This window comes from Sorex araneus, chromosome 8, assembly GCF_027595985.1.
Source record: "Sorex araneus isolate mSorAra2 chromosome 8, mSorAra2.pri, whole genome shotgun sequence".
NCBI lineage: Eukaryota > Metazoa > Chordata > Mammalia > Eulipotyphla > Soricidae > Sorex > Sorex araneus.
In genome coordinates this window covers 42686158-42700833 of record NC_073309.1, presented here as the reverse complement: position 1 = coordinate 42700833, position 14676 = coordinate 42686158, and the positions used below count along the sequence as shown (strand labels likewise).

Below are 14676 nucleotides of genomic sequence, written 5' to 3'. Positions count from 1 at the left end.
GGGGGGCCTTACTCTCAGTGCCATTTTCCAAGGGTGGAAATTGAAGCCCAGAGGGGCTGGGAGAACCGAGAAATCCAGTCATAGGACAACGGAGAGGGGACAGGCGGGCCTGAAGGGCAGCACTCATGTGGGGAGCACTGCCCCTCCGCCCCACTACGTCCTCCCGGGCCTCTCTGTGCCAACATCACAGCTGGGGCTGGGCCTGGCGCTGCCCATAGGACTCCAGAGCTTAACTGGGAGTAGCGGGCACCCGGGAGCGCCTGGCAGGGGTGTCAGTGGCCAAGGACACACATCCAGGGTGACAAGGGCACTGAGAAAGGGCTCAGATTCGGAGGCTTCTTATTTATTGCAACTTCCTCCCAGCAGGAGGCGGTGGTTTCCAGCCAGTGCCTCAAGCCCGGGGGGAAAATTCACTCCCTGGCCAGGTGAGGTTCTGGACTCTTGATGGAAGATACAGAGTCTGGGTCCGAACCCAGGCCCAGCTGCACCTAGAACAGCTTTCCCAGGAGGCTGTGCATGTGTGCTGGTGGGGGGAGGGGAAGGCCGAGACATGGCCTGCGTCCCCCAAACCTCCCCCGGCACCTGGGTTCACTTCTTCTTCTGCACGTGGCCACAGTCGTACTTGCCACGCACCACCTTGAGCTTGACGCCGGGCAGGTCCTGGGTGCGGCCGCCCTGGACCAGCACCACGTGGTGCTCCTGCAGCGAGTGGCCCTCGCCGGGGATGAAGCACACGGCCTCCCGGCCCGTGCTGAGCCGCACGCGGCAGCACTTGCGGTTGGCCGAGTTGGGCTTCTTGGGCTTGCGGATGAAGGTGCGCAGCACCACCCCCTTCAGCTGAGGCCGGCCGGCCGTGGGGCCCGGAGGCGAAGGCTTGAGCTTCGGCGGGCCCTGGCGGTGCATCTGGTTCAGGGTGGCCATGGTGCGGGGGGCCCAGGGCCGGGGCGCCAGCGCGAGGCCTGGAGAGACACAACCAGGAGGATGGTGGGGCCTCATTTGTTACCCAGGATGCGGATTCAATCAATTCAATTTGATTCAGGCGTGCTGGGCGCCCACTGGAGCACGTTGCATCGAGGGCGGGATGCGTAGGTAACGATCACTAGGCTGACCGAGCAGCGGCCATGGCTGAGGCTCTAGGCTCAGCACGGTACAAGAATTAATTCGCCTTTGGGAAAAAAGCGGGGGATGGGGCCAGAGCGAGGCAAGCAGTCTCTGGATTGTGAATTAATTCAATTTTATTCTGCAAGGAAGGTAGCAGTTTTAATGCTGTTCAAGCATGATAAGAGCAAGTGGATTCACACAGGGCTGAGGAGTGCTCCAGGCTCTTTGTGTCCCCAGATGCCACCTAGAGGATTTTCTGGGTGGTGTCACCCCGCCCCACCACTCCAACACCTGGTCCTGTCCACCCTCGCCCTCCACTGACCTTGCCTGCTGTCTTCTTCCTTCCAGATCACCCCCTACTCCCCACAGGGAGCCAGAGGGTAGCTGGGGACATCAGGCAAGGTCCCATCCACCCCGTCTCAGAGCCCGTCCATCCTGACACCCTGTCCTCTAGGCTAGGGACAGGTCCTGGCCTGAGAGGGGGCTCAGAGGCTACATGCAGGAGCCTCGGTTCCATCCCCAGCACTGTATGGTATCCCGAGCTAGGTCAGAACAGCTCCCCACACTCCTTCATTAAGGTACAATGGAAACGTAGTGACAGGAGGGGCAACCCTGGGTCTGTCCTGACTGAGCTTCCAGTGAGAGATGCTCTTTACAGCCCAACTTCCCACTCCTGAACATCCAGGGTACATCCAGGGCAGACTATCTATTCCTCATCTGCTTGCATCTCCAGAGGTGGCTGAATCTTCCAGGGGATTTACTTACTGAGCAGATAAGGGTCTCAGAACTTGACATTAATTAACTGAATTAACTTACTTTTTTTTTGTTTGTTTGTTTGCCTTTTGGGTCACACCCAGTGATGCTCAGGGATAACTCCTAGCTCTGCACTCAGGAATCACTTCTGGCACACTTAGGGGATCATATGGGATGTCAAAATCAAACCCGGGTAGGCTGTGTGCAAGGCAAATATGCTCCCGCTATATTACCTAAGTCAATTTCTTTTTATTTTTTGCTTTTTTTGGGTCACACCTGGCGATGCACAGGGGTTACTCCTGGCTCTGCACTCAAGAACTGCTCCTGGCGGTGCTGAGAGGACCATATGGGATGCTGGGAATCTAACCCGGGTCAGCCGTGTGCAAGGCAAATGCCCTACCCACTGTGCTATGGCTCCAGCCCCAAGCCTAAGTCAATTTCTTAAGAATGGGGGTGCAGACAAGAATAGCAGAGATAAGTACCAGGAGATTGGCTCCACGGCTTGGAAGCTGGCCTCACACGCTGGAGGAAAAGGCAGCTCAGACAGAGAAGGGAACACCAGGTAAAGTGTGGTTCGAGGGCCCACTGGGATGGGAGATGCGTGCAGAAAGTGGACTATGGATCAAACATGATGGCCACTCAATACCTCTATTGCAAACCACAACACCCAAAAGGAGAGAGAGAACAAAAGGGAATGCCCTGTCACAGAGGCAGGGTGGGGAGGGATGGGGTGGGAAGTGGGAGGGATACTGGGATTATCAGTGGTGGAGAATGGGCACTGGTGGAGGGATGGGTACTCGAGCACTGTATGACTGAAACACAAGCACGAAAAGTTGTAAGTCTGTAACTGCACCTCACTGTGATTCACTAATAATAATAAAAAAGAATGGGGGTGCTGAGAGATAGTGCAGCATGTAGAGTGTTTGCCTTGCACACTGCTGACCCAGTTTTAATCCTGGGCATCTCATAGGGTCCCCCCTAGACTACCACGAATGATTCTTGAATGCACAGCCAGGAGTAAGCCCTGAGCACCACCAGGTATGGCTGAAAAACAACAGCCCCCCCTAAAAAAGTGGGGGCTTTGGATGACCCCCAGGGGCGTTCAGGGCTTACAAGTCTCTTTGTAGGCTTCATGCCCATGAGCAAGACCCCTGAACTCTCAGTGCTGGGGAGTGGACCCTGGGGATCTGTGGGGAAGTGCACCCAGGAGGTTCATAAAGATTGGCAGGGTGAATGCACCAGCAAAACAGCTCACAAAGGGCATGGCCTAGGGAAGCGTTTGATGATGATGGAACAGATGCAATCTACTGGGTGCTGGAAGTCACCTAGCTCGGAGGCTGCATCCACGGGTGTGCAGCTGTCAGTAACAGACCCAAACTCCAGGGACAGACCCGAGGCAGCGCAGCATTTCATGCTGCAGGAGGGCAAAGGTTTAGCGCTACAAACACGCACTGATCGAAAACGCGAGTCCCAGAAGAAAAATACTCTTTATACTGCCTCGCCTCTGCAGCCCAAGCCCTCCACTTACCGTAATTTAGGGATGCACTGAGCCCTCGGAGAAGGCCGGACCAGGTCATCCCGCCGCCTGCAGAGTCCCTGTGTTAGGGCATAAGAGAGTCAGAAAGGAAGCCCCCAAAGTCGCCCGAGAGGAGCGCGGGTACCAAATCTCCGCATCCGGCTCTCCGAAGCTATGCTCAAGGCTAAGGAAGTTCCCCTAGGGCTCTAACCACGAGCCTCATGCCGCCAGCAGTCCTGCCTTAAACTGGGGACTCTCGGGGGTCTACCAGGCACTCCAGTCCCGGGGAAAGACGAAAGAGGAAACAGGAGCTGGCAAGGGGGGCTTGGACGCACCTAAGGACTCCACAGACCTCCTCGACCCAACAGGGTCTGCAGACACGCCGGGACCTCTAACCCCCTTCCGGTCATACCGACAGGGATTGGCTGCTTCTGCCCCTGTGGGGCGGGACATAGACAACCATTGGACCATTGTGTAAGTCAATTTTGGACACCTCCTTCCATTGGACTGTTTTGAAGGTATGGGGCGGGGCGTATGGCATGAGCACTATGTTATTGGCTTAGATGAGGAGTGGGCGTGCCGAAAAGTGTGTGACCCCCGTATCCCTCGTCCAAGATGGCTGCGTCCATGGCGCGGCGCTTGTGGCCTCTGGTGGCGCTGCAGAGGGTCCGGCCCCAAAAAGATTGGAATTGCAGCCAGAGTCGTGGGAGAAACTTCGGCACGGAGAGACGAGACCGGAATCTTCTGTACGAGCACGCGCGCGAAGGCTACAGCGCGCTCCCGCAGCTGGACATGGAGCCGCTGTGCGCGTGCCCGGAAGAGGCCGCGCGCGCCCTGGAGCTCCGCAAGGGGTCGCTGCAGCCTGAGGACTTGCACAGCATCGTGAGTGCGCGGGGCTGTCCCGCCCGACCGACCCGGGGATCTGCGTCTCCGCGCCAGCAGGAGGCAGGCTTGCCGCGGGAACGTTCTTTCTTCCCAAGTTCAGCCAGTCCACTTTTTTTCTTTTTTTCTTTTTTTGGTCTTTGGGTCACCCCGTGTGTTGCTCAGGGGTTACTCCTCGCTCTGCACTCAGGAATCACTCCTGGCGGTTTGGGGGACCAAATGGGATGCCGGGACCGAACCTAGGTCGGCCACGTGCTAGGCAACAGACCTACCCGCTGTTATTATCTCTCCTCCCCCAGTACAGCCAGGTTTGGCTTATGGTGCGACTTGTTCCCAGTATGCATGGGGCCCAGTTTTTGCTATCAAGAGCCTATTTTTGTTCTTTGCACTCTATGCTTCCAAGCCAGGCTTAGCCTGATGGCACAAGAATAATGGGAAATAGTAATGAGACATGGAGAGAGGCCAGATCCTACGTGGCTTTTTTTTTTTTTGGGCGGGGGGAGGGGAGTTTGGTGCGGGTGTGATCCTCAAGGGTCACTTCCTCATGGTGCTCGGGAGACCACATGGGATACCGGAGATTGAACCTGGACGGGCCTCATGCATGGCAAATGTTCTACTAACCTGTTCTACTAACACTCCAAGTCCAGTACGCCCACCCCATGCATGGTGCACAGTTAAATGAGTGAATGCTCTTTGTTTTGATTTTTTTTACACCCCCCACTGAGTGGTTTTATTGCACATATATTTAGAGAGCTCCAGGAGAATAAGGGTGAATTGTAACCATCATGGGGGCTGGGAGATAGTACAGGGACTAAGGTACTATCCTTGGTTTGATCCCCCAGCAACTCCTGGTTGTAGTCCTGGAGGTCCCGAAAGTCCAGGGCAGCATCACATTCTTGGAACTGCTACCCTGATCAAGAATCTCAGTGACAGCTCCCCCCTAACAATCATCATCATGTTGATAATAATAGCTAGTACTAATGTTACATACTTGGAAACTAGAGGCAGAGTGACTATTTCTAGATTGTGCTGGGGTGCTGAGGATGGTGGGGACCCCAGATCCTCTGAGCCCTCTCTGGTTTCCCTGATCATCCCTCCTAAAGTTATCTGCATTCATCCTGTTAAGTTTCACAGCAAGCCTATGAAGTGAGTGCCATTATGTCCCCCCATTTTTGTTTTTAATGGAAAAATTAAGGGCCTAAGAATATATTGGGGCCAAAGAGATAATACAGCAGGTAAGGTGCTGGCCTTGCATGTAGCTGACCCAGATTTAATCCCCAGCATCCCGTATGATCCCCTGAGCCCCATCAGAAATTATTCCTGAGTGCAGAGTCAGGAATAATTGCTGAGCATCACTGAGTGTGACCTCCTATATTTGGGCGTGGTGTTGGGCCATCCCCCGTACTGTGCAGAACTTAATCCTGCTCAGGGGTCATTCCTCAGGGAACTATATGTGGTGCAAGGGATTGAACCCAGGTTGGCTGCTTTCGGAGAATTCAACAAATTCATTTATATTTATTTTATTTTCATTCGGAGGTCACACCTGGCACTGCTGAGGGCTTACTCCTGGCTCTGCACTCAGGGATCACCCCTGGCAGGACACAGGGGACCATATTCGGTGCTGGGGATTGAACCCAGGTCAGCTATGTGCAGGGCAAGCGCCCTCCCCACTGTACTATCTCTTTGGTCCCTGAAGTTACTGTTTTAATGGGGATTAGAGTTTGGGACAGTGGAAGCTTCTAGGATGACTGAGCAGATTTCGTTTCCATGTAACTGTACTTTACTAAAGGGGCCGGGGACAGCACAGCGGTTAGGGCACGTGCCCGTCATGTGCTGACCTGATTAAATTCCCAGCACCACATGGCCCCCAGAGCAACACTGGGTGCAGCCCTGGAGTCGCCCACGTACTACAGGGCACCCCCGGGGAAATCCCCAGCGCCAAGGACCCAAGCAACACTGTCCCCTCCGCTTTCGTATTGTACCGCAGACCCGGTTGGTGGGGATCACCCAGTAGGGCCCCAGGTGTCCTAAACAGCGCTTGGGCACCCCCCCACCCCCTTGCCAAATAATAAAGAATTAAAATGGAACTGGGGAGATGACTCAGTGGGCCAGAGCACAGGCTCTGCCTGCTGGAGGCCTGGGTTCCGTCTGGCCCTGCACGGCCCCCCACGCACCAGAAAGGAGCAAGCCTTGAGCACTGATCAGAGAGTAACAGCCCAAGCTGCCAGGAGTGACCCCCCAAACAAACACAAGTGGTTAAAGTTTGGCCTGATGGGGATGGAAAGATGCTTCAGCAGGTAGGGCATTTGCCTTGCATGCGGCCGACCCAGGTTCAATCCCCGGCTTCCCATATGGTTCCCTGAGCGTCACCAGAAGTGATTCCTGAGTGCTGAGCCAGGAGTAACCCCTGAGCACTGCCAGGTGTGACCCCCCCAAAAAACAGCAACAACAAAGGGACCAGAAAGATAGTACAGCAGGTTCTGTGCTCAGAGATCACTCTTGGTAGTGCTCAGGAGACCATAGCGGGGGCCGGGGATGGAGCCTGGGTCAGCTGCTCGCAAGGCAAATGCCCTCCCCACCATACAACCCCATTCCCTCCTCCCCCCAGGTCTCCACCTGGCAGGCGCTGAGGCAGCTGAGAGAACAGATCCAGAGGCTGGAGGAGGAGAAGAACGCAGTTGCGGAAGCCGTGCGGGCCCTGATGGTGAGCAGGCGCGGCAGCGGGGCAGTGGGTTGGGGCTGTGGGTGTGTGCCGGGGCCTTCGAGGCCTCTGGTGCGGCCGACAAGCCCTGGGGGTTCTGCTTCCAGGGAACTGTGCCCCAGCAGCTCTCCCCAACACCCCCAGCCCCCTTCCCTCTCCCTGCACCCAGGATGCCATCATGCCACCTGGACCTCAGTTTCCCCTTTCACAGTTCCTGCCCGACCCAGGGCACGGGCAAAGCGGGGACACTTTCCTAAAGGGTCTGGGCTGCACCCACATGGGCGATCAGCAGATCAGCAGGGGGTGGGGTGACCTCTGCAGCGATGCAGGCTGCTGGGCACGGGGCCGCGGGAGAGGAGGGAGGCAGGTGGGCAGTTTCCGGTCGGGCCACTGCAGCACCTGTGAACTGGAGTTTCCACACTGTCATGGCAACGTGAATGCCGGGCCCAGCGTGCTCTGGAGCTACCATGCTGGAGCCGTGAGTGGTCCAGGCAGCAAGGGGGAGACTTGGGCTCAAAGGGCTAGTGCTCAGACTCTGCCTGCAGGGGACCCGGGTTCCATCCCAGGCACCTGGGGGCCCAGCCAGGAGAGGCTCAAGCATAAGACCAGTGGGAGCTGGAGAGATCAAAGCACAGGGTAGATGCTTCTCACACGCGGCCAACCTGGGTTCTGTCCCCGGCGTCCCATATGGTCCCTTGAGCCCCACCAGGAGTGATTCCTGCATGCAGAACCATGTGGAAGCCCTGAGCACGGCTGGACGTGGGCCCAAAACAAACAAGAAGGACTATCAGCTGTTCACACAGTCACCGTCGTGTGGCAGGGGCTGGCCCCCGGCTTACTCACGCTCAGGCTCCACGCCCCCTAGGGAAGCCAGAACCCCACTGACCATCTGTCCAGCAGAGGGATGGAAAGTCTGCAGCTGGGAAAGGGCGGGGCAGGATTCCAGGCCCAGGACGCCGAAGCCCCTCGTGACACGGATCCTCTGTCCAGGCCACCCCTGCATTTGATGTGGGCATGGGCCATAGGCTGCCCAGGTGGGCACCAGTCCCCACCTCACCGTAGGCCCGTGCAAGTGCTCCTCGGGGGCTCGCTCACCCACGCCAAGAGGCCGCACAGCTGCCTTGCCAGGAGACCTTGGTAGCATCCCCAGGTCACAGGTGGGGAGACAGAGGCTCGGAGAGGGGGGAATGTCTAGCCCAGGAACGCACAGCCGGTAGTATCCAGCCATCAGCCTGACTCACCTGACAACCCCAGGTGGGAACATTTCAGGAGTATCAAAGGCCCCGAGATACAGGGCCCCCCCCCCCCCGGCTCTCAACAGCCCCCAGTCCCTCCACGGAACAGAAACCCCGCTGGGCCAGCATCAGGGGGAGGGGAGGCCTCAGCCAGAGCTGGGCAGGGGGCGGTGTGTGATCCTGGCTCCTATGGGGTGAGCGCGCCTCCTCCCCGCCGCACTGATCAGGAAACAGGCACCGTGGAGAAGGGACCCCCCTCTGGCACCAACAGAGGAGGGCATTCAGGCCCACCCGCCTCTGTTTGACCTCTCCCCGCGCCCCCTCCCCAGCCCCCAGCTTCACCAGCCCAATGACCCCCTCTTGCCTCTTTCCCGCCAGGTGGACCAGGACAAGAGTCGAGCACAGCAGGTACTGTGGAGAGCTGGAGTCGGTCCTTGGGGTGCGGGCAGTGAGGCCAACCCACCAGGCACAGCTCCCCCATTGCACTTAGAAGGAAACACAGGCCGGAGCGATAGCACAGCGGGTAGGGCGTTTGCCTTGCATGCAGCCGGCCTGGGTTCGATCTCCAGTATCCCATAAGGTCGCCCAAGCACCGCCAGGAGTAATTCCTGAGTGCAGAGCCAGGAGTAACCCCTGAGCACTGCCGGGTGTGACCGAAAGAGAAAAAAAGAGAGAAAACACAGCTCGAGGGGCCAGGGAGGGGACATCAGTGACAGCACATGCTCACATGTGTGAGGCCCTGGATTCAGTCCCAGGCACCCCCTGACAGCCCCAAGCTCGGCTGGGTGTGGCCCCAATTGTTTAAGAGGAGCAAGGAAGCAACTCAAACAAGGAAAAGAGAACAAACAAACAGAGGCAAAAAAATAATAATAAAATGTAGATGGTCTGGAGTCAAAGTAAATCCAGCTCCTGGCTCCGTCTTCAGCTCTGCTTCCCTCTAGTCCCCAGATGAGTTTTCTCTCAGGAGAAGGGGAGGCAGGTCAGGTGCAGAGGGGCCCACTCCATCCATCCATTCGGGATGGATTCTCCCAAATTCCACTTGGGCCTTAAGTCTTTGAACTAATCACCGACCAAGGCGCAGGGATGTTGAGGTGAGGTGGTGGAGGACTGAGTCCTGGTCCCAGGATAGGGTGATGTGGTGATGAATTTCCCGAGAGGAAATTCAGGAGGAGGCCGCGAATGTCTTCGTCATCCAGGCTTTGCCAGCCGAAGGGTTCAGGTCCTTGTGAGAAAGGGCCCAGCCCGCCGCACTCAGGCCGGGCTCCTGCATGTGGCAGGCCCAGGGTCAGTCCCCGGCACAGAGTTGGGAGCAGCCCCCCTTCCCCCCCTCCCCGTGTGGCCCAAAAAGCCAAGAATTGAGATCAGGCTGGCAGAGAGGACCCCACCCCCACCCCACGGGCTGACCCTGCCGCCCTCACTCCAGGACCCCCAGTATCAGAGTCTCCGAGCCCGGGGCCGGGAGATCCGGAAGCAGCTTCTGCTCCTCTACCCCGAGGAGGCGCGGCTGGAGGAGCACTTCTACCTGCGGGCACTGCGGCTGCCCAACCAGACCCACCCCGATGCGGTGAGCGGTACGGGGGCAGGCGGGCAGGCGGGGCCACCGCTGAGCAGTGTCCTCCCGTGACCCTGCCATCCTCCTGTCTTCCTGCAGCCCGTCGGGGACGAGAGCCAGGCCCGCGTGCTCCATGTGGTGGGGGAGAAGCCAGGTGGGCCGAGGGCCTGGGCGGTCACCTGCAGAGCCCAGGGGATGGGGGTGTGTGGGGGGGGCTTCTGCCTCGGGGTGGGGACCTCACTGTCTGGGTTTCCTCCACCCCCCCAGCCCCATATCTAGGTGGGCTCTGTATCTGTCCCTTGGGCTCCCCAGGGGCCCCGTGTCTGACTCTTGCCCACCCTTGATGTGTCTGCCCGGTTTCCTCTCTTCCTGCCATCTCTTCCCTCTGTCCCTCTCCTTTCTTCCCCTCCTGCTGTCGCTGTCCTCTCTCTCACCGTCCCCCCCCCCCCCCATTTATCCTCTTTGCCTTCCCCTGGGGCTGGAGCGCTAGCACAGCGGGTAGGGCGTTTACCTTGCACGCGGCCAACCCAGGTTCGATTCCTCCACCCCTCTCAGAGAGCCCGGCAAGCTACCAAGAGTATCTCAGGCACACAGCAGAGCCTGGCAAGCTCCCCGTGGCGTATCCGATATGCCAAAAACAGTAACAGCAAGTCTCACAATGGAGACGTTACTGGTGCTGCTCAAGCAAATCAGTGAGCTTTCCCCTTGCCTGAGTACTCTCTGCATCAGCGTGCCATCTTCCAGGCCCTTTCCCCTGGGGGAGCCCAACAGCAGGGTGCCAGGGCGGCCCCGGGATTGGGATTTGAACTCATGCATGAGGCTTGCTGGGTAACCGTGTTTATATTTGCCATATCGTGTCTCTGTGCTCAGGGGTAGCTCCCGATGGGCCTTGGGGGACTATCTGGGGTGTCAGGTAGAACCCGAGGTGCCTCGTACAAGGCAAGCGCCTTAACCCCCCACTACCCCTCTGGCCTCTACGCAAATGTTTGAAGCCGTGAAACCGTCTCCCGGCTCTACACCTGCCTCCCTCACCCCTGCTGTTTTGCCTCCATGTCTAGCTTTCTCCTTCCAACCCCGAGGCCACTTGGAAATCGGGGAGAAGCTCGACATCATCCGCCAGAAGTGAGCCCCCTCCCCCCGCTGGCCCCTCGGCCCAGCCCCTGCACCCCAACAGCTGGCAGCTGCCTGCTCTCCCCAGGCTGGGCCTGGATGCGAAGCCACCATGGCCACACCTGGCATGAATGTTTGATGCCCAGGCCCCGCCTGGCAGCTGGGATACTGCCCCCAGGTGCCCAGGCTTCCCCCAACCCCCAGCCTATTTTCCACCCCCCGCCTCCCAGGCGCCTGTCGCACGTGTCTGGCCACCGCTCCTACTACCTGCGTGGGGCTGGTGCCCTCCTGCAGCACGGCCTGGTCAACTTCACACTCAACAAGCTCGTCCGCCGGGTATGGGCCAGGAGGGAGGGCTCCCTGGAGGGGGTGGCCCAGCCCACAGCTGGCTCAGGAGGCGTGAGGCCCCTTTGGCAGAGCTTTGCACCAGGTGCCTGCATACCTGAGTTGGCGGGGGGCGAGGGGCGGGGGTGGCCCCTTCTCATACGCCCACTGAGACGTGAGGAAGGTCCCAGGGCAGGTGTGTGCAGCTGGCCCTGGAGGAGAGGGGTACCTGGGAAGTGAGGCAGGGGTGAGGCAGGACTGCAGTGAGGGACGCGAGCCCCCTGGCGAAATGGGGGAGCAGGGGAGGGGGGAGCACTGACCTGTGACACACACCCCGACTGCCCTGGGGGTGAGCTGAGTGAGCGGGCAGGACACCCCAGCTGGGGCCCAGCTCTGGGGGGCATGGCCGTATCCTCATCCCCCCCACCCCTCACAGGGCTTCATCCCCATGACGGTACCCGACCTTCTCCGAGGAGCTGTGTTTGTGAGTGAACCCCTCTGCCCACTGCAGGGTGGCAGGCCCAAGCCCTCCCATCCCCCTGGGCCGGGTGGGGGGAGCAGGGTAAGTCCCAAACACCAGTGTAGGAGCAGACTGTGACTGGAGACTAGAGGCCTGCCAGGTTACCTGGCCCCCTGACCTCTGGCCCCTGACCCTTGCCACAGGAGGGCTGTGGGATGACCCCCAATGCCACCCCCTCCCAAATCTACAACATTGACCCCTCCCGCTTTGAAGATCTCAACCTGGCTGGGACGGCAGAGGTGGGACTCGCAGGTGAGACTCCGGGGGCTAGCGGGGAGTGGGGGTGCCTGCCAAATCCTGGGGCTGGGGGGGGATGGCGGGGAGCACGGGGAAACCTAGGGCCAACAGGGGGTGCAGGCTGTTCAGTGGATAGCAGCACAGAGCCAGCCGCAGGCCCAGCTGGGGTTGGGGAGACTGCTGGTTCCCACAGAGGCCCCCTGGCACCCTTATCCTGTCCCCTTTCCTCCCAGGCTACTTCATGGACCACTCTGTAGCCTTCCAGGACCTGCCAGTCAGGTGACACCCAGTTCTTTTTCCCCTTCCCACCAATGCCCTGTGTGCTGTCCCCCTGACCCCGGTGTGCCATCCCCCCTGACCCCCATCTGCACCCCAGGATGGTTTGTTCCAGCACCTGCTACCGGGCTGAGACGCACACGGGGAAGGAGCCGTGGGGGCTGTACCGTGTCCACCACTTCACCAAGGTCAGGGGCTAAAACTGTGTGTGTCTGGGGGTGTGTTTCCAGCAGTGACCCCAGAGGGCCTGCCCCACACTCACTGATGCCCCCTGTGCTCTGCAGGTGGAGATGTTTGGGGTGACAGGCCCAGGGCTGGAGCAGAGCTCAGCGCTGCTGGAGGAGTTCCTGTCCCTGCAGATGGAGATTCTGACCGAGCTGGGCCTGCACTTCCGGTAGGGGCAGGGGCTATGGTGGACACAAGCCCCCCGCCCCCAGGGAGCCTAAGATCGCAACACTGCACCCTCCACACAGGACACCCTAGTGCACCACCAAGGCCCCTTCCCGTGGGTCCCCCCACTGCAGGCCGCCTCTGCAGAGTCCCTGATGCACCCAGGACAGTGGGCAGGGCTGGAGGGTGGCATACTGGGGGGGGGGGTTCCCTTCCCTTTAAGAGGGACCAAGATGGTGCAAACCTGCCTTCTGGTTCCCCGTCAGTCCCTAGAGGTCAGGCGTGGGGTCAGCAGGGAGGGGTGAGGCTGTGCCCACCCTGCTCCCTGCCACCTCCTGCCTCACCCCCTGCTTGCGGTGGGGACACACCCCCTTCCCCTTTCCTTCCCGGAGAGATGGTGGCGCTCCCCCGCACACGTTGCTGGGGTGCTTGGCCCTGGTTCCTGGAGGTGCCACACTGTGGCCCCAACACTGGTCCACGTGGGGTGCTGCAGGGGCCCAAACTCAGGGCCCCCCACAGGCCAGACAGGCGCCCCATCTGGGTGAGTTCCGCTGCCCTCGCTTCTCCCTCCTGGCTCCACTAACCTTGTCCTTAGGGTCCTGGACATGCCGACCCAGGAGCTGGGCCTCCCGGCCTACCGCAAATACGACCTCGAGGCCTGGATGCCGGGCCGCGGGAGCTATGGGGAGGTGAGCCGCGCGGGCCCAGGGTGGGGGGTGGGGGATGGGCTTGCCCCCCCATGGCCGATGCCCTGCTGTGTCCCCCACCCCCAGGTCACCAGCGCCTCCAACTGCACAGATTTCCAGAGCCGGCGCCTGCACATCATGTTCCAGACCGAAGCCGGGGAGCTGTGCTTCGCCCACACGGTGAGGCTGCACCCCGCCCATCCCCACCCCCCCCCCCGCCTCCCACCCATCTCTGAGCACCCCTCACCCCTCTCCCTGCCAGGTGAACGCCACGGCCTGTGCCGTGCCCCGCCTCCTCATCGCCCTCCTGGAGAGCAACCAGCAGCAAGTGAGGGCGCCAGGGGATCCCCACCCGGTGGGGGTGGGAAGGGGCGGGGCTGTGGGTGGGGCGGGGCCAAAGGCGGTAGGGGTGGGGCCACAGGCAGTAGAAGGGAACCACGGGTGAGTAGGGCGGGGCTGTGGGTGGAGGCGGGAAGGGCGGGGCCAAAGGCGGTAGAGGCAGGACCAAGAGTGGGGTGGGGCGGGGTTTGGGCGGAGGCCGGAAGGGGCGGGACCAAGATGGGTGGGGCCGAGGTGGAAGCAGGGCCACTGTTGGGTGCAGATGTTGAGTTGGGACAGGGCCAAAGTTGGGGTAGGGGTGGGGCTGAGGCTCCCCCTGAGCCCCTGGCTTTGTCCACAGGATGGCTCTGTGCTGGTGCCCTCTGTGCTACAGCCCTACGTGGGCACCGAGCGGATCACGGCCCCCACCCATGAGCCTCTGCGCTATATCGGCCCCAACCAGCCACAGAAGCCCAGGCGCTGAGCCAAGAACTGTTGGTGGCCGCTGCTGGCTGGAGCTCCTGGTCCTCCACCCCCCAGAACCGTCCTTGCCTCGCTGTGCCAGCTCCACGCCCAGCTACGCCCTCTCCTCCTCCTGGTGCAGGGTGGGGGGGCGCAGTAGTTTTTCTCTACCTGAACAGTGGACTTTTGGGGGTCTTGAAGATTCTGGGGTGGGGGGAAGGGAGAGGGAGGAGCCTTGGTCTCTCTTCCGTTTCTCAGTGCGGGAGGGACCAGAGAGACAGTGTGGGGTAAGGCCCAAGTCAGTTGGGTCTCTTAAGACCCCCAAGTCCCTGGAATCCCACCAGGAGTGACCCTCCTTCAGTACAGAGTTGGGAGTAGCCCCTGAGCACTGCTGAGTGTGGCTCAAATCCCCCACCCCAAAGAGCAACAGAGAACCACTCTCTGTCCCCACACAATCTCCAATAAACGGTCTGAAGGAGAGCGGCGTGCATGTGGGGCACTGATCAGCCTCTCAGCCAGCCAGGGGCTGGTGCCAGGAGGGGCCGAGGTCTGGGGAGAAGTAGCACCTCCCAGTGCCCCAGTGCCCCTCCCTCAGCCGCAGGCTGGCTCCCAT

General features: G+C 60.1%; 2 protein-coding genes across 2 annotated transcripts; one reads left to right on the top strand and one right to left on the bottom strand.

Annotated features, from left to right (window-relative positions):
• Positions 1-322: 322 nt before the first annotated feature.
• MRPS12 (mitochondrial ribosomal protein S12) lies at positions 323-3776 on the bottom strand. Its single transcript, XM_004617367.2, has 3 exons — positions 3706-3776; positions 3383-3450; positions 323-959 (listed from the first exon to the last, which is right to left on the bottom strand). Exons 2-3 carry the CDS (start codon positions 3429-3431, stop codon positions 589-591), a joined length of 420 nt encoding a protein of 139 aa, XP_004617424.1. The 5' UTR covers positions 3432-3450; positions 3706-3776; the 3' UTR covers positions 323-588.
• A 180-nt stretch (positions 3777-3956) lies between these two features.
• On the top strand, positions 3957-14541 carry SARS2 (seryl-tRNA synthetase 2, mitochondrial). The gene is made up of 16 exons (XM_004617288.2): positions 3957-4252; positions 6861-6956; positions 8567-8596; positions 9612-9752; positions 9840-9894; positions 10799-10862; positions 11081-11186; positions 11611-11658; positions 11838-11946; positions 12165-12210; positions 12308-12395; positions 12492-12601; positions 13193-13286; positions 13371-13463; positions 13546-13611; positions 13963-14541. The coding sequence occupies exons 1-16, from the start codon at positions 3986-3988 to the stop codon at positions 14083-14085; spliced, it is 1536 nt and encodes a 511-aa protein (XP_004617345.2). The 5' UTR covers positions 3957-3985; the 3' UTR covers positions 14086-14541.
• Positions 14542-14676: the final 135 nt, after the last annotated feature.